At 41.0% G+C, this 16374-nt stretch overlaps 1 protein-coding gene across 5 annotated transcripts in view; it reads left to right on the plus strand.

The window, feature by feature from the left end:
- akap6 (A kinase (PRKA) anchor protein 6) overlaps window positions 1-16374 on the plus strand; it is a 527594-nt gene that overhangs the window by 421066 nt on the left and 90154 nt on the right. For all 5 annotated transcript variants that reach the window (XM_041214722.1, XM_041214723.1, XM_041214726.1 and 2 more), the window contains exon 10: window positions 8019-8243. In XM_041214722.1, coding sequence (XP_041070656.1) covers window positions 8019-8243 — 225 coding nt within the window. The remainder of the gene's footprint in view (window positions 1-8018; window positions 8244-16374) is intronic.

A 16374-nucleotide genomic window follows, 5' to 3' on the forward strand; every position in this document is an offset into this window, starting at 1 on the left:
TGCAAAAGGAATGCCTAACCTTTCAGCAATGTGAAGAAATGAAGATTGTATTCAACAACAGAATGGAAGCACAGCAGAAAAAATTCAAGGAGACTGCTAAATTACAGGAAAACTCAAGATGAAACAAGTGAGTTTCACAAAGAAAAGGAAAACCTGTTGAAAGACCTTCACTTGTTACAAGAATTCCTTAGGACAAAGTTTATTCCTCTGGAAAATTACAAAGAGAAGGAAAATGAATTTAACATCACTCTGAACAAACAGAAGAACCAGTTGTCAGAGAAGACTCAACAATGTTCCATTTTCCAGAAGGAAGCCAAAAGCTACAAGAATGAGACTGAAAAACTGAAGAAGCAAATGAATGGAAAAGAGGAGGCATTGAAATGAAAAGCTGTCGAACATTATAAACTGTGAACGGATAATGAAGCCATGAGTTGCACATTAACAGAAATGAAACAAGTTAAGTCTTCGCCAGAGACAGACTTGGTCAACAATGAGTCCCAAATGAAAGACAAGGACAAAGCTCTGTTGCAGACAGAAAAAGGAAAGACAAAAATGAGATCAGAAAATGTAAATCCGACACTGAAGGGCAAGGCACTAGAAGAAAAAGCTGAGCTGAATGAAAAGATTCATAAGTTTGCAAAAGGACTTGAAAATAAAACAGCAAAAGGTGTTTGGCTGAAATTGCGAAATAAGTGGAAATGAAAGTTCCATTTGTGAAACATCAACATCCAGCAAGAACACCCCCATGGAAAAAGAAAATTCAAGTCCACTCGAGGAACAAATAGAGTACACATTCCCTTTGTAAGAAACAGGACAAACCCAGTGTCTGAAGAAAGCAGACAAGCTGTTAATAAAGAGAAACACAACTTGGAGGAGCACAAAAGGCAAATCAAATGGAGATAGCCAAGTACCAGAAATGTAAGAGTACTACTACCATTCCTCCAAACATGTCAGACCGAAATGTGGAAGAACTGCCAAGCCTCAAGACCATCTGAATTTATGGTCAGAGACTTGAGATGGGGGAGCAGGGCTAGCAAGTAAAGATTGTATTACAAATAGTTATACTCCATTGGAAAGAAAAGTTTTCTTTGAAGAAGAAAGGGGGATGTTGTATGATATTGTATGTGCCTGCATGTCATTGTAATGTAAAGGTGCTCTGAGACAGCACCACACACCATATTACAACATGGTTGGCAGCAGTGGGATATCAGCGCTATAAGCATATTACAACAATTTCAGAATCTAAACTCTCTCGCCCCCACCAGCTCCCATGTCTCAGGAGCTAAACTCTCTCTCCCTTCAGCCTCCAAGCTCTACCCCCTCCCCCAGTCTCTAGGTCTCAGGCCTCATTGTCACTGCTGAGCTCCAGGCCACTGCCAAATTCCGGGTCACTGCCGAACTCCCGGCCGCCACTGCAGCCACCAAACTCCAGGCCACCCAGCCACTGCCCCCGATGACTCTCTCCATCCCACCATCCTGCAACTCAATACTCATCTCGCTTATGGCGCCAATGCTACCCTTGCGCCAGCTGGAAACTGCAGCAGGGCCAGCATCATCATCACTTCCAGTTCTGACCAGCCCTGCAACTTGAGTTCTCCGGTTGGGGAGGAGGGGGGAGAAAGAGAGGTTGAGGTAAGATGTGGAGGTTGGGGAAGAGGGGGAGGAAGAGGGGGAGAGAGGAAGGAGAGGAGGGGAAAGATGGAGGGAGGGGGAGAGAAAGAGAGGAGGTGAGGGAACTGCTGCAATCTGAGGTGGGTGTTTGGGGATTCGAGGAGAGGGAAGAAAAACTTAGGGGGTGGGTGGAGGGGGAGAAGATTGCTTCTGGGGTGTGTTTGTGGGGTAGAAAACTGCTGCAATCCGGCTTGGGGGTGGTGGGCCAGGTTGTGCTGAGCTAGTTAAAGGTTACGAAGAAAAACTTAAAATGAACTTGTCTAAACATATATTAAAACAGGGTCTGCTTTTTCTAAAGTTAGCTCAGTTTTAGGATGTTTGAAGCTATTGAAATTCAGAAATATGGAAAATAAACTCTATGATCATTTTTGGTGTCCGAATGCTTAAGTTAAGCGAAGTTACTAATTGCAAATGTTTGAATGCTGCAGTTTGGGGCAATTGATGACAATGATGTAATTACGCTACTTGCAATGTTAAATGATAGCTAAATGATTGCTTTTGAGCGCAATTGATATCAAATGATGTCTAAATGGTTTCAATTGATTTCAAATGGTGGCTAAATGATTGTTTTTGAGTGCAATTGATGTTAAATGAATGCAAATGAATATTGTTCAATGCAGATGATGTCAAAATATTCGGGTAGGGAAGTGCCTTTACAGCACTGCTTATGGACAAGGAGAAAAAAACATGTTTCCTCCAGGTCCAATAATCCACCCAGAAAACAATGCCTCACCTCCGCTTGACACCTATCCTCAGCAATCACCAACTTTCCCTGACCCCCATCTCTCCATCCAATTTCTCTCCCAAACCCCCATCTTTCTCTCCAATTTTTTTTCCAACCCCTCGGATCTCTCCTGACAAACCTCATCTCTCCTTCTCCAACCTCTCTCTGACCAACCCCATCACTCCCTCTCCAATCTCTCCCTGAGCAACCCCATGTCTCCCTCTTCAATCTCTCCCTAACCAACACCATCCCTCCCTCTCCAATTTCTCCCAACACCACCATCTCTTCCTCTGATCTCTTCTGACCTTCCATCCCTCCTCCTATATCTCTGATAAGCCCATCTCCCTCTCATCTTTCTCCAGCCCTTCATCCCTTCCCCTGATCTCTTTCCAACCCCCTGCAATCACTACATCTGCACCCCCCCACCAATCCTCCAAGCCATAATGTATCCATGACCATCTCATGATCTCAAATCTGAGCAGCATGGATTTAGCTGCTGCTAGGCTGTGAGTTTTTCTGCAGTATTCTCTGCCCAACAGTGAGCAAACCTGACAATCAGGTTGGACTCCAGGAGGGGAACCTATTTAAAATGGACACGCACACTGCATACCTTTAGATGTTTCCTATGCTGCTGCAAATGCGCAGTATCTTAAAGAGGGCAAGCTGTAAGTGGGTCATGCATGCATGCAGCTTAGAGGGAACATTGGCCACAAAGGCCCGCAACAGGATGTTATGTCCACCAAAGGCCTTTAGAGAGCAATTCTCTTATCTCAACTTCAGTGACTACTGATGCTTGAGATATCTTTGCTTCACAATAGAGGCTGTGACTAGAATCTCCCAAGTTTTACAGCCAGAACTGCAAACTTAAAATTGGGCAAGGACTGTGTTGCCTGTGGCTGTCAAGGTGGTCAGTGGCTCTTAACTTTTATGCATGTAGCTCCTTCCAGGTGGCAGCTGGAGACAAAATCAACAGCCCTTGTTTTGCAGTACACTGCTGTATGAGGGACATCAATGAGGCTCTCTGTTTATAGAGAAACAGTTCAGCTCCTCTTGCCAGAGACAAGCAGGTGAAGTGAGCACAAGTGTTTCCATAGATTTCTGGCAGACTTTCCGTGCACCAAGTATTTGGTTGTGTACATCCATCAGCCCTCTTCTGTAACCTGGCTCATCTGAGTTCTCATTTTAGTTCTCTGCAGCAGAACCAGTGTGCAACCTTACCCTCTAGCAAGTTGCCCCATGTGCTAGCTTTTCTCCTTGTGCTATCCTTTCCCCTTGCGCTATCCTTTCTACTTGCCCTGGCTCCTGCGTGCTTGGGCTCATTGAACTGGATTTTCATCCTCAAGGTGGGTAGGGGAGCCAGGAATATTCCTGGCTCAGTCCACCCACCTCAGGAGAAAGTGCCCGTAAAGACAGGATCTTCATTTCTGGGGCCCGGTTGCAGACTGGAATCAGGCCAGCCAATCTGGGAAGAAATGCGGGGGTACCACAGGGGCTGCCGGGTGTGGAGGTGGCCTGTTTAAAAGGACCACCCCAGCCCTGTGAGACTTTGTCTCAGTGAAATTAAACACAAAGCTACAAAGTTTATTTCCACTTGCTGGCATTGTGAGCTCCCTTGTCCTGCTAACACAGACGTACATTGTGTCACTAGTCTCCAGTAGCCCAGCAACTCTCGTCATTCTGTGTCATTTCAAGGTCCGGCATCACGTCACTTGGGGTCCTGCTGCTAAGGATCACTTTGTATTGGCAATGCAGTGGTCAGTGCTGAGTGACCAGGGGCCTCTGCTGTGAGGTGACTGTGCATCCTGCTGTCAACACTGGTGCCTGATCATAACCAATGGCTGTGTCGGCAACTTTTTCTCTAATTTTATTGGTGACTTTTCTGACACCTAGTGCTGCAAGCTTCATATTACAAGTCCACCCACGTTGCCAGATCTCACCAGATCATTGGATCACTTGTGTAACTGCAACCAAGTTCATGCAACCACCTTGTGGCTACTGACTTCCTTCACAACCTCCAGCCTTGCCTTCCTAGTGAGGCTTGCTGCCCTGTTCCTCCCATTGACTGAGCAGCTCTTGTCATGCCCTTCCCACCTGGAGAAGCACACCCAGGGAAGTATCACTAAACCTGTGCATCACCGTTCCTCTAACTGCAGCTATTCCTTCAATGCTTCCCTTAATTAGTTTCCTTTCCAGGCGCCTCTACTTGTGATGTCCATAAGCTTAATGCTGCTGTCCCTTTAAATATGAACCACATTTCAGCTGCTGTGACTTCCTCCTGCCCACCACCTGTTATTGGGTGGCTTACACCCTTGCCAGCCATTAATTAGACATAAGTGGCAAAATCTCCTTCCATGTGCCACCTCCCACCCAAGAAACCATGCACCTGTTTTGGGCCCTGACACTGGGACATCCTCCTTTCTGGTAAGATTCAGCCCCATATGTCTATTATTGGCATTTATGCACTCCATGAAGGTATCTAATACAAGAGAATAATAACAACACTAATCATTAATACTTCTGATCTTAAATACAACAACCTAAATCCGGATTATACAGGTAAATTTCTGCTGACAACCAGATTGATCAGTATCGACATTAATTTTCCAACCAGTTACATCAGCCTACTAGTCATTGATGCTTCAGTTTTCTCAGCACTTGCTTCGCTGCTTGACAGTGTTCTACTGCCATAGATGCTTGGATTGCCTGCCTAGATTCCTCATGACATTTCTCAAACCCTTAAACACCTGATGAAGCTGGGGAACCACAGGCAGGCAGGTCCTGGCGATTGGGGGTGGCGGTTATGATCCAGTGGTGTTGCAAAAATCTGCTTCATAATTCATTTGTTTTAGAATGTAACTTTTAGTTTTAGGATTTGAAGTTTTAACTATAGATAAATGGGGGCATCTGATTGAGAAACTGATAATCAACCCTGAAGTAAATATAACTTCAACAAGGTTGGAGTTAATTACAGCTAAAAGCTAACTTATGTTTGTCTTACAAGGTCAGAGGTGATAGTGAAAAAACTTGAACAATTAATGATCCATCTTTAAGTTTGTAATGGAGCCAGGGAGACTGGCAAAAGAATTATAAAACTCCCTTAGCAATACCAATTATTCATATGGGTTGCAGAATCAAAGAGTTGTGTCGAAGGTTAAATAATTTGTTTGCATTTCTATTTGACTCAGCCCAAATTTCCATCGAGATAATGATTCAGGGTGGAGCCTCAGTTAGAAGGTTCTTTGGCTTAATTTATCTGTGTGTGTTTGCTGACAGAAACGGGCAGTTCAGTTTGGGATTCATAAGGGAAATGTATCTGAAATATTTGCTCTAGATTGCACCTAATGGGAGAAATCCACAGAGACTTGTGATAGAAAGCAGTCAGCTTGGATAGTTAGCTTGGAAAGAGCTGCACAGATGCTGTGGGAGCAGACTGAAAAAAAAGCAGTCTATGTATATCCAAAGCCAAGACAAGGAGGTGAAGAGAACCCAGTTCTGAGGTCTTTAAAGAAAATTGGAGGATCGCTTAGCCAAAAGCTGAAGGATGGATCCCCATGTAACTTGAACCTCGAGGAATAGCGGAAATACTAAGGAGAGTTAAAGTAAATTGCATAGGGCTGTGGCATTCTTTTGGGTTGGTCCCAAGAAAAGTGAATGAACCTTCAAGATTTCATAAGATAAGGGAACTCTTGGGGGAAGTTAAAAGAAGAACTGAGTTTATACATAAGTCATTAGAAGCTTTAATGTTGAGTTAGTGGTGCCTACTTTGTTTAATTTCTCTTTGTATATGCAAAGTTTATTTTTGTCTAAAAAAGTGTGAAATCTTGTGGCGCAGTTCTGTTGGTTATTTGCTGGGTGTTTGGATTTCTTCTTTAAGCTTTAACAGTCTCTAACAAAATCATAATAGTGGCAATGTCTCAGCCACAGAGGTAGCCATTGTTGCCACAGCTCCTTCATGACCCATGGAGCAGTCATAAAGTCTGAAGAAGAAGAAGTCATGGTGAAGGAGAAGAATACAGAATCATAACACAAAGAAAACTAACATGATCATCTTTACTCTGCATGAGCACCATCTCTTGTTTGTTTAACACTGGTGGAAGTTACAAACAAATCTGCACTCCTTGCTTAACTTAGCCTCTACACTGAACCTCTAAGCTAAAAGATGTGGCAGCAGGGAAGCCAGCAAGAAATGGAAGGAGAGGAAATAATAATGAAATACTTAGATGGTATCTAATCATGCCGTTACATCAGTGCACAAAGGAAAAGCACTGCATTACACACCTTTTTGTTCATTGACCACCTCACCCATTCTGTGACCACATTAGACAAACTGTTTAATTAAGTAAACAAGTTTACATTAATGTATCAAAATGGTGAAATTGCTTTTCAGAAAAATAATGGAAGCAAAATTGGAAATGAGAACTGGATGCTTTTGTCACTTGGTGCCATTTCTGGCCCTTATGAAGGAAACTGAATTTAATTCCTTTTCATTTATTATAATATAAGGTTTAAATTACACAGGGAGTCTGGGTAGTTGTAAATGTTCAGCAGCTTGAATCTGTCATAGCTAAAAGTGATGCATTATACTATCAACACAAAGGAAAAATATTTAACATTGCCATCATTTAATTTGAACTGACACTATAAATAAGAAACAAAAATTTAAACTTTAGAACGAGTTAAAAATAAAATGGGAAAGAATTTAATGTTGTTTTCATCTGAAGTGAACAGTCTGACACACAAAATGATAAAATAAAATATCAGTGGTGCGTAGAGTTTAATCCAGGAAATTTTGTCCCCTGTGCTTCACATTACTCCATCTCAATTGCATATTAAACAACCCTATCAAAAAAGGCATTGGCATCTGCTGTGCTGCCACAAATTGTGAATTAAATGAAATTGATGTCCTCTGTCGTATATTTATGAAGACAGACCATTCTCAGAAGTATTCTGCTTATGAAGAATTTATGATTGCAAACTGTTCCTGAACAAAAAGTGGCAATAAATTCTTTTTTTTAAACTCCTCTCTCAGGGTATTGAGTCTGCTGCTGCTGGTAAATTTGTCACAGCAGAAAACAATAGCCAAATCTGGATTCCACTGTGAGGCTTTATGTTATTAGTATTCCTGTGGTACAACGAACTGGTTTGCCAGAATTATTCACCTAACATTTTCTTGAATAGATTCCTCTGATATCATTTGTGTATAATGATTTCATTGTGCCTGGATGCCATAGACCCCCCCACACCCAGCACAATGACTATTTATTGCTCACGATATTGCTTAAAATTACCTTATGTTTTAAATGGACGATTTAGTGATGGGGATTATCATCTAATTGACAGTTTCAGTGTGTCTTTTTTGTTTTTAAACTCATGTAATAATTGTGCTTCATTTAATTAATACAGGGCAGTAATTTGGAAATTTCTTGACATAACATACTCTGTTTTTGTTAATTTATACAGCAGTTACGCAACTGTGTTTCAGACTTGATTTTAATTGAATTTTTTAAAGGCAGTGGTGTTTCTCACTAGTATACATGTCAATAAGATGATTATTTGTCAATACTAACCTTAAAAATAATCACAGTGCATGAGGCTAATTGATGTTTCTCTTTTGCTGTGTCAGAGAACGCTTGGAGAGAAGACCCGGGACACAGGAGCGGGGCAGAGTGGGGCAGGAACATGTGATCTTCTGTCACCTGAAAGCAGCAGCCTAGTGAGGCAGCTGGAGGTCAGGATCAAAGAGCTGAAAGGCTGGATGAGAGATACAGAGCTTTTCATCTTTAATTCCTGTTTGCTTCAAGAAAAAGAAGGAACAATGGAGGTCCAGAAAAAACTGCAGTATTTTAAGGTAGCAGTACGCACAATGTCCTTTTAATGCATTTTATATGGTACACATATGGCAATTCATAGATGGTTAATGGCAAACAAAAGCGATAAGTAGTAAACTAAAATAAATTTAGCTTTTGGAAAAGGATGAAACAAATACCATACTTTAGAGGATTATATGGCGCATTGCCAATTTGCATGAAAATAATTGTAATATAGATGTCCGTTATGGGAATTTTGTTATGAAAGTAGGAAACAAAAATATAAGAACTGCAGTAAAATCCCTTTTGCCTGCATTGTAACAATTTTCCTGAACAATTTGTAATGCAGCAAAATCCTATATTCTTGATGTCTTCTGTCATTCTCGATGTATTTAAACTTTGTGTCAGACACACGTGAGAGGAAAAATATTCCAAACATTAATGACAACATTGAAATGGGAAGTTCCTTTTCCCCAAGAACTGCCATTCTTCATCTTGAGTCCTCTGACAGAAGGCAGGTCCTTGGCGATTATTGGCTGAATCATGGCAAAGTGATGTGATTTTTTGCTACCAGCAGAACGGGGAGGAAGGCCCTACGTCTACCTCAGCCAGAACGGGGATCGATTCCCATGCTGCTGCTATTAATCTGATCCACACACTAGCTGTCTAGCCAACTGAGCTAACTGGACCCCAAAATTACCACATTTTGACTATATTCAGGCCATTAATGACAGTGATACTACATTTACCAAAGAGAATTCAACTGATACGACTATCCTTTCTGAGACTTTGTCAAATACAAACATGTATTTTTTATGCTTAGCTTTCCTCACAGAGCTAAACTTTCTACCTGATCCATGTCTCACTCATAGTAGAAACCTATCTGGGAGTTGCACATTCTGTGAATTTTAATATTTAGTTCCATCAAGGACAGTCAATGAAATTAGTGAAACAAAAGTTAGTTCACATAACTAATATGGAGTGGGAAGTTTACTAAAGCACAACCATCCTGTAATAGTTTACATTAAGACAATGAAAATGCAAACCTAGTTACCGATCTTGGCCATATTTTTAGGTGTAGCCATTGAATGAAGGCAAGGTACTTTCCCACAAGGAGGGAAAATTATTCGGGTGAGTCACTCTGGACTGCACTCACGCAGATCCAGGTGACTAATTCAAAAGTAACATCAGCTGAAGCTTGGAAATAATTTACTTGTCCATTCTCTTGGGAAAAGTGCAAGGTAATGGGAGAAAATAATAGAAATAGAAACAAAGAGGAACAGAGAGGGGGAAAAAGGTAAATCATTTTGGCTCTGTATGCTTGCATACTTAAAACCAGAATATACTATAAGCATCAAAAGTACATATAATAATTTCATCCTTAGGAAAGCCTTCATAACTTTGTGATTTCATCATTTTTGAATCATTACATCATATTCATAGAATAAGCAACAGAGAAACAGTGGTCATGATGTTTGTAATAGATCAAGATGAAAGTTTTTTTAAAACTTGTATTGAGCCAAAATTACTTATCATTACAACTGACTATTTTGAGCAAAAATTAGGCCTTGTCAACAATTATTAATTCATTTATCACTTATATGCATCTTTCACTGGAGAAACGTAAAAGTGGATGATAGAAGGCTTCCACTTTATAACCTGCCGACCAATATTACTCCACTACTATCAGTATAACTAGACCTACGATTAATTTTTTTAGTAAAATGGAAATGTAAACACATATGTTTTATCACCTCTCATCCAGTTCATAAAACCTGCTTATCAAGCCAGCATTGTGTTGCTACGCATAGGCATATCAGCACTTATACCATACAAAATGAAACTTTTCACCTAGGACTTCCCATTTTAGGAGTTTCTGGCATGCCTATTGCCAACAAAAGAAAAAAGAGGCTAGAAGCTTCTCCACAAAGGCAGGAAGATAATGATTGAGTAAGTCAGCCCAGGTCACTTTCTCTTGGTAGCTAATTCAAGAATAGTGTTGGGATAAGAAGAGGAACTGGTTCTCTAAGTCAAGAATTGATGTATACTGCAAGAAAGGGAGAGGCTTGAAAAATGATTACCAAAATTATTCAAACAGAATCATGCAGGAGTAGACTTAGATCTGAGACAAACATTAGAACAGAAGAAATAGGAGCAGGAGTACGCTGTATGGCCCCTTGAGTCTTCACCGTTATTCAGCAAAATCATTACTGAGCTTTTGCATCTATTCCACTTTCCTGCCCCCTCCCCCATCCACGTTTTAGTGTCCAAAAATCATGAATACACTCAAAAATTGAGTATTCTGTGGAGTTGAGAATTCCAAAATTTCACAGCCCTTTGAATGAAGAAATTTTTCCTCACCTTAATCCTAGATAGCTGACCCCTTATCCTGAGGCTGTGACCCCAAGTTCTAAACTCTTAAACCAAAGGAAACAGCCTCTCAAGAATTTGCCCTGTCAAGCCTTCTAAGAATTTTTTACATTTCAATAAGATCACCACTCATTCTTCTAAAACTCCAGAGGATATAGGCCCATTCTACTCAATCTCTCCCCAAAGGACAGTGCTTTCATTCCCAGAATGAATTGAATGAATCTTTATTGTCCTCCCTCCCCTCTAAGGCATGTATCATCTCTTAGATAAGGAAACAAAAGCTGTACACAGTACTCTAAGTGCAGCCTCACCAAAGTCCTATATAATTGTACAAAACTTCCTTATACGTCCAGCCCTGTTGCAATAAAATCCAATATACCATTTGCCTTCCCAATTGTTTTCTGCACCTTTATGTTAACTTTTTGTAAATCATGTACAAGCACACCCAAATCCCTTTAAATACCAACATTTGTTGGCCTCTCACTTTTGAAAATTATTCTGCTTTAACATTCTTCCTACCAAAGAGGATAAGTTCACATTTTACCACAATATACTTATTGCCCAACCACTGAATCTGACTATATCCCTTTTTGGCCTCTTTATGTCCTTTCCACAGCTTACCTTCTCAACTAGCTTTGTATCGTCAGCAAACTTGGATATATTATAATAAAAGCAAAGTATTGTGGATGCTGGAGATCTGAAATAAAAGCAAAAAGTGCTGGAAAAACTCAGCAGGTCTGTGGCGAGAGAAACAGAATGGACATTTCAAGTCCAATATGACTCTTTTTAGAAAGTGCTGGAAAACTCAGTATATCTGGCAGTATCTGCGCATCTGTGGTTTCAGTTTTTATATTGAATATATTATACTCAGTCTCCTACCTAAATCATTACATAGATTGTAACTAGTTGAGGCACAAGCACTGATCTTTGCAGAACTCCACTCCAATTAATGCCCATCTAAGGGCCTCATCCTGAGGCCACTGCTATTAACCCAGAAGTGGGCAGGGTTAGGGTTAGGGTTTATTGTCCATCCCTAATTGCCCTTGAGAAGGTGGTGGTGAGCTGCCTTCTTGAACTGCTCCAGTCCGTGTGGTGTAGGTCCATTCACGGTGCTGTCAGGAAGGGAGTTCCAGGATTTTGACCCACCGATAGTGAAGGAATGGTGATATATGTCCAAGTCAAGATAGTGAGTGACTTGGAGAGGAAATTTCAGATGGTGGTGTTCTCATCTGTCTGCTGCCCTTGTCCTTCTAGATGGTAGTGGTCGTGGGTGTGGAAGGTGCTGTCTAAGGAGCCTTGGTGAATTCCTGCAGTGCATCTTGCAGATGGTATACAGTGCTGCTACTGAGCATCAGTAGTGGAGAGAGTGAATGTTTGTGGATGTGGTTCCAATCAAGCAGGCTGCTTTGTCCTGGATGGTGTCAAGCTTCTTGACTGTTGTAGGAGCTGCATTCATCTAGGTAAGTGGGGAGTATTCCATCACACTCCTGACTTGTGCCTTGAAGATGGTGGACAGGCTTTGGGGAGTCAGGAGTTGAGTTACCCACCGCAGGATTCCTAGCCTCTGACCTGCTCTTATAGCCATTGTATTTATATGGCTACTCTAGTTCAGTTTCTGGATGTTGATATTTGGGGATTCAGTGATGGTAATGCCATTGAATGTCAAAGAGCGATGGTTAGATTCTCTTTTGTTGGAGATGGTCATTGCGCGGCACTTGTTTGGCACGAATGTTACTTGCCACTTGTCAGTCCAAGCCTGGATACTATTCAGGTCTTGCTGCATTTGACCATGGACTGCTTCAGTATCTGAGGAGTCATGAATGATGCTGAACATTGTGCAATCATCAGCGAACCTTATGATGGAAGGAAGGTCATTGATGGAGCAGCAGAAGATGGTTTTGCCCAGACACTACCCTGAGGAACTCTTGCAGTGATGTCCTGGAGCTAAGATACCCGAACTCCAACAACTACAACCATTGTCCTTCGTGCTAGATATGACTCCAACCAATGGAGAATTTTCCCCCTGGTTCCCATTGACTCGTTTTGCTAGGGCTCCTTGATGCCACATTCAGTCAAGTGCGGCCTTGATGTCAATGGCAGTCACTTTCACCTCACCTCATGAGTTCATCTTTTTTGTCCATGCTTGAACCAAGGCTGTAAAGAGGTCAAGAGCTGAGTGGCCCTGGCGGAACCCAAACTAACACATGTCTTTATTAATGTGTAAGTCAGCCATCAGTTTGAGGAAGAGATGTCTTGTTAATTGTGAACCACCACAAATTGCTGGTCACTTTGTACTTTTCTTCCATTAGCTTTGTGAAAACAGCATATGCTTAACATCTTGGGGGATGGCCCGCCGCTGGTCTGTTAAGTGTCTGAGTGGTACAAAATGCGGTGGGCCTCCTCCAAAAGAGGCGACATGGGCGTCTCATGAGGCTCTGCAGCCAACTCCAAGGCCCCCATCGCCTCCCTAAGATTCCGCCATAATTTTAGCCTTCAGAGTTTGATAGATTTAGAGCTGTAATATTTAATCTGATGAATGCAGCTCAGAACCATGATACAATAAGATCCAGTATGCCTATTCAAGCAGATATTTAAGATCCCATGGCACTATTTGAAGAAGAGCAGATGTTCTGGACAATATTTTCTGCTCAAGTCACACAACCAAAAATTAGATTAACTGATCAATTCATCTCATTGTTCTTTGTGACCTTGGTGTGTGCAAAATGGTTGCTGCGTTCAAATACATGGCATTTCAAAGTAATTTGTTGTGAAGTGTTTTAAGATATCCTGAAAGACATAATAAGATGCTATATAAATGCAAATTATTCCTTGCTTTAAAAGAATAGAATGATTTTGGTTTTGCCAATGTTTAACTGGAAGGAGTCCTGAATAATCAATGACATGCTAGGGCTGATTTTTCTCTTTGAGACCCTGTAGGGTGCTTGATAGGCTCAGTATACATAGCTCTGCATTTGCAACATGTGCACCTGGCCTGGGACATTTCCATTGCTTCAACATGCTCCTAGTACACCCTCTGATAGCACTTTGTAGTTGAATTGAAGTCCCAATGGAAATCCCAAGCCCTGAAGATTGTAGCTTTGCGATTTTGCTGAAAAAAAAACAGCATCTGAGTAATACACATCGTTATGAATTTGAAACGAGGAAGAGATACCTCGTGAATTGTGAATCACCACAAGTTGCTGGCCAATTCATGCTACTGTTTCATTAGCCTTGTGAAAACAGCACCTCATGCTTAACCTCCCTGTGACTTCCATTAATTTGCTGCTTTTTACACATTAATTGCCTGTTGTACTTACTACAAGAAGTTCAATCTGGTAATTTAAAGCATAAGTACCCTTTTAACAACATGTTATTGTTAATGACTGCCAATCATCCTCTCTTGCCCACAAAGCGAACAATTATAAGTGCGGTGTCTCATTCTTTCAGATTGTAATTATTTTAACAGATTTTAAAAATGTCAAATATTAAATTAAAATTTTTATTTTCTTAGTCTCCCTTTCTATATCCTTTTTTGTTTCTCTTTCCATCCAGTCTTTCTTTCCCTCTCTTTATTTCTCTCTCTATGCTGTATGCAGCTGAAGCCTAACCAATGCTTTATAATCGTTTAGCATAACTCCTTAACTTTTGTACTGTGTGTGTGTCTATTAATAAAGCCAAGTGTTCCATCTGTCTTTTTAAACAGCCTCTGTGTGGCCGCCTTCAAAGATTTGTCTACATGCAATCTGTCTCTTTGTTCCTGCATCCCTTTAAAATTGCTTCATTTAGCTTATATTACCTTTCCTTTTTTGTAATACAAAAATGAATCACATCACACTTCAGTTTTAACTTTCATCTGCCATGAGTCTGCCCGTTTCACCAGTTTTTCTATGTTCTCTTGACGTCTGTTACATTCCTCTTCATTGATTATCACATTTCTGAGTCTTATGTCATCTACAAACATTAAAATTATGCCCTGTATACTCCAGGTTATAAATATATATCAAAAAGAGCAGGGATCTTAATACCAAGCCCGAGGAAGCAACATTCTTCCGTCTGAAAAATAACCTTTCATAACTACTCTCAGGATATAAGATCCTGAGGGGACTTGACAGGGTGGATGCTGATAAGATGTTTCCCCTTGTGGGACAGACCAGAACTACAGACACAGTTTAAAAATAAGGCGTCTCCCATTTAGGACAGAGATGAGGAGATTTCTTTTCTCTCAGAGGGTTGTTAGTATGTGGAATTCTCTTCCTCAGAGAGCAGTATAGGCAGGATCATTGAATAATTTAAAAGCTAAGTTAGATAGATTCTTGATTAACAAGGGAATCAAAGGCTGTAGGGGTAGACAGGAAAGTAGAGTTGAGGCCATAATTATATCAGCTATGATCTAATAAAATGGCAGAGCAGACTTGAGGGGCTGAATGGCCTACTCTTGCTCCTAATTCGTATGTTCATATTGTTGTGATTGTATTGATATGAAATCCATTTTCTCTATGCCCGTGTGCTAAGTTAGAAGACTATGAAGATTGTAACATTTAAAGTACAGGATGTTCCGCTGCTTGTTACGTTTATTCCAGCCTAGCAACAGGCATGAGGGTGTTGGAGTGTTCTAATAGGTCACTAGATCAGCTCAAGGGTCAGTGAACAGTCAGTCAGTTTTTAATCTGAAGAGAAGTGCCCCAGAGAGACAGTCAAGGGAAGGGACAGGGAGAAGTCCCAAAACGAAGTCCCAAGTAAGGGACAAAGGCAGGGGACAGAAACAGGTCCCAGTTAAGTTAAGAAAAAGAGGGGAGCAGAGATATAGGCTCCAATTAGAGAAAATGGCTGTAGGGAGAAGACTTTTAATGAAGTGAGCTCAAGAAATGCCCTGAAGAATCAAAGGAGGCTCAGAAGAAGCCCTAAAGATCCAAGAACTCAACCAAAGGTTGGGGATTCTGTGCTGTGGGCCAATGGGGCAAAAGTACCCCTTTGAAGCAGTGGTGTTCTGCTTGGCACAGCCAAAGAGCTAAAATTGTACTTGTAAGTTGATGCTTGAATGTACATAGGAACCAAGGGGAATGGAATCTCAGAAGGCAACATTGAAACCCTGCAAAATGGGCCGTCATGAAGCCATCTGAGTTGAAGCGACTATTGGAAAGAACTCCAAGGTGAGATATTCGAAGGTGAAGATTGGAAATCCTTGTGGAAAAGTCGACGTGATTCCTGCTAGGTGGCAGGGCGGGGAAACACATGTAATCTTCCACTTTTCAGCTCATTAATTATTCATTCGTGAGGATCTTGGAAAATCTCGTGGCGGGGGATGCAGGAAGTCACCTGCCCCGCCATTACTTCATGGAGTTTAAGGTCCTGGCACCATTTTAAAGGACACCTGGACAGAGATTGGTTGACTCACAGTGTGACTAACATCTGGATGGGTAGTTGAGAAATCCATGGAATCTGTTTTGGTCACATCTATCATTTGTTGCGTCATGTGGTGTGTCCAATGTCAGTTTGCCTATTAATTCACACGTAGCTCATACTTAGCCTGAATGTTACAGTATATTGTAAATTGTTTTATCTTTATGACCTTGCATAGCAAAGTTTATTTTTGTTTACTCAAAACCAATGAAATCTTGTGGCATTCTTCACTTAGTAAGTGTCTTAAATCTCAAACTTTGAATACATTAAATAAGATGTCATTGGCCTTTAAAAAAACTTCACCAACAACTTAGGGGTTTGGCCAATGATCATAACAGTATATAAGTTTGTATGCTCTGCTTTCTGAGTGGGAGATTTTCCTTTCTGAAGACTAGGTCCAGT

The sequence above is a fragment of the Carcharodon carcharias genome, chromosome 20 (assembly GCF_017639515.1).
Source record: "Carcharodon carcharias isolate sCarCar2 chromosome 20, sCarCar2.pri, whole genome shotgun sequence".
NCBI classification, from domain to species: Eukaryota; Metazoa; Chordata; class Chondrichthyes; order Lamniformes; family Lamnidae; genus Carcharodon; species Carcharodon carcharias.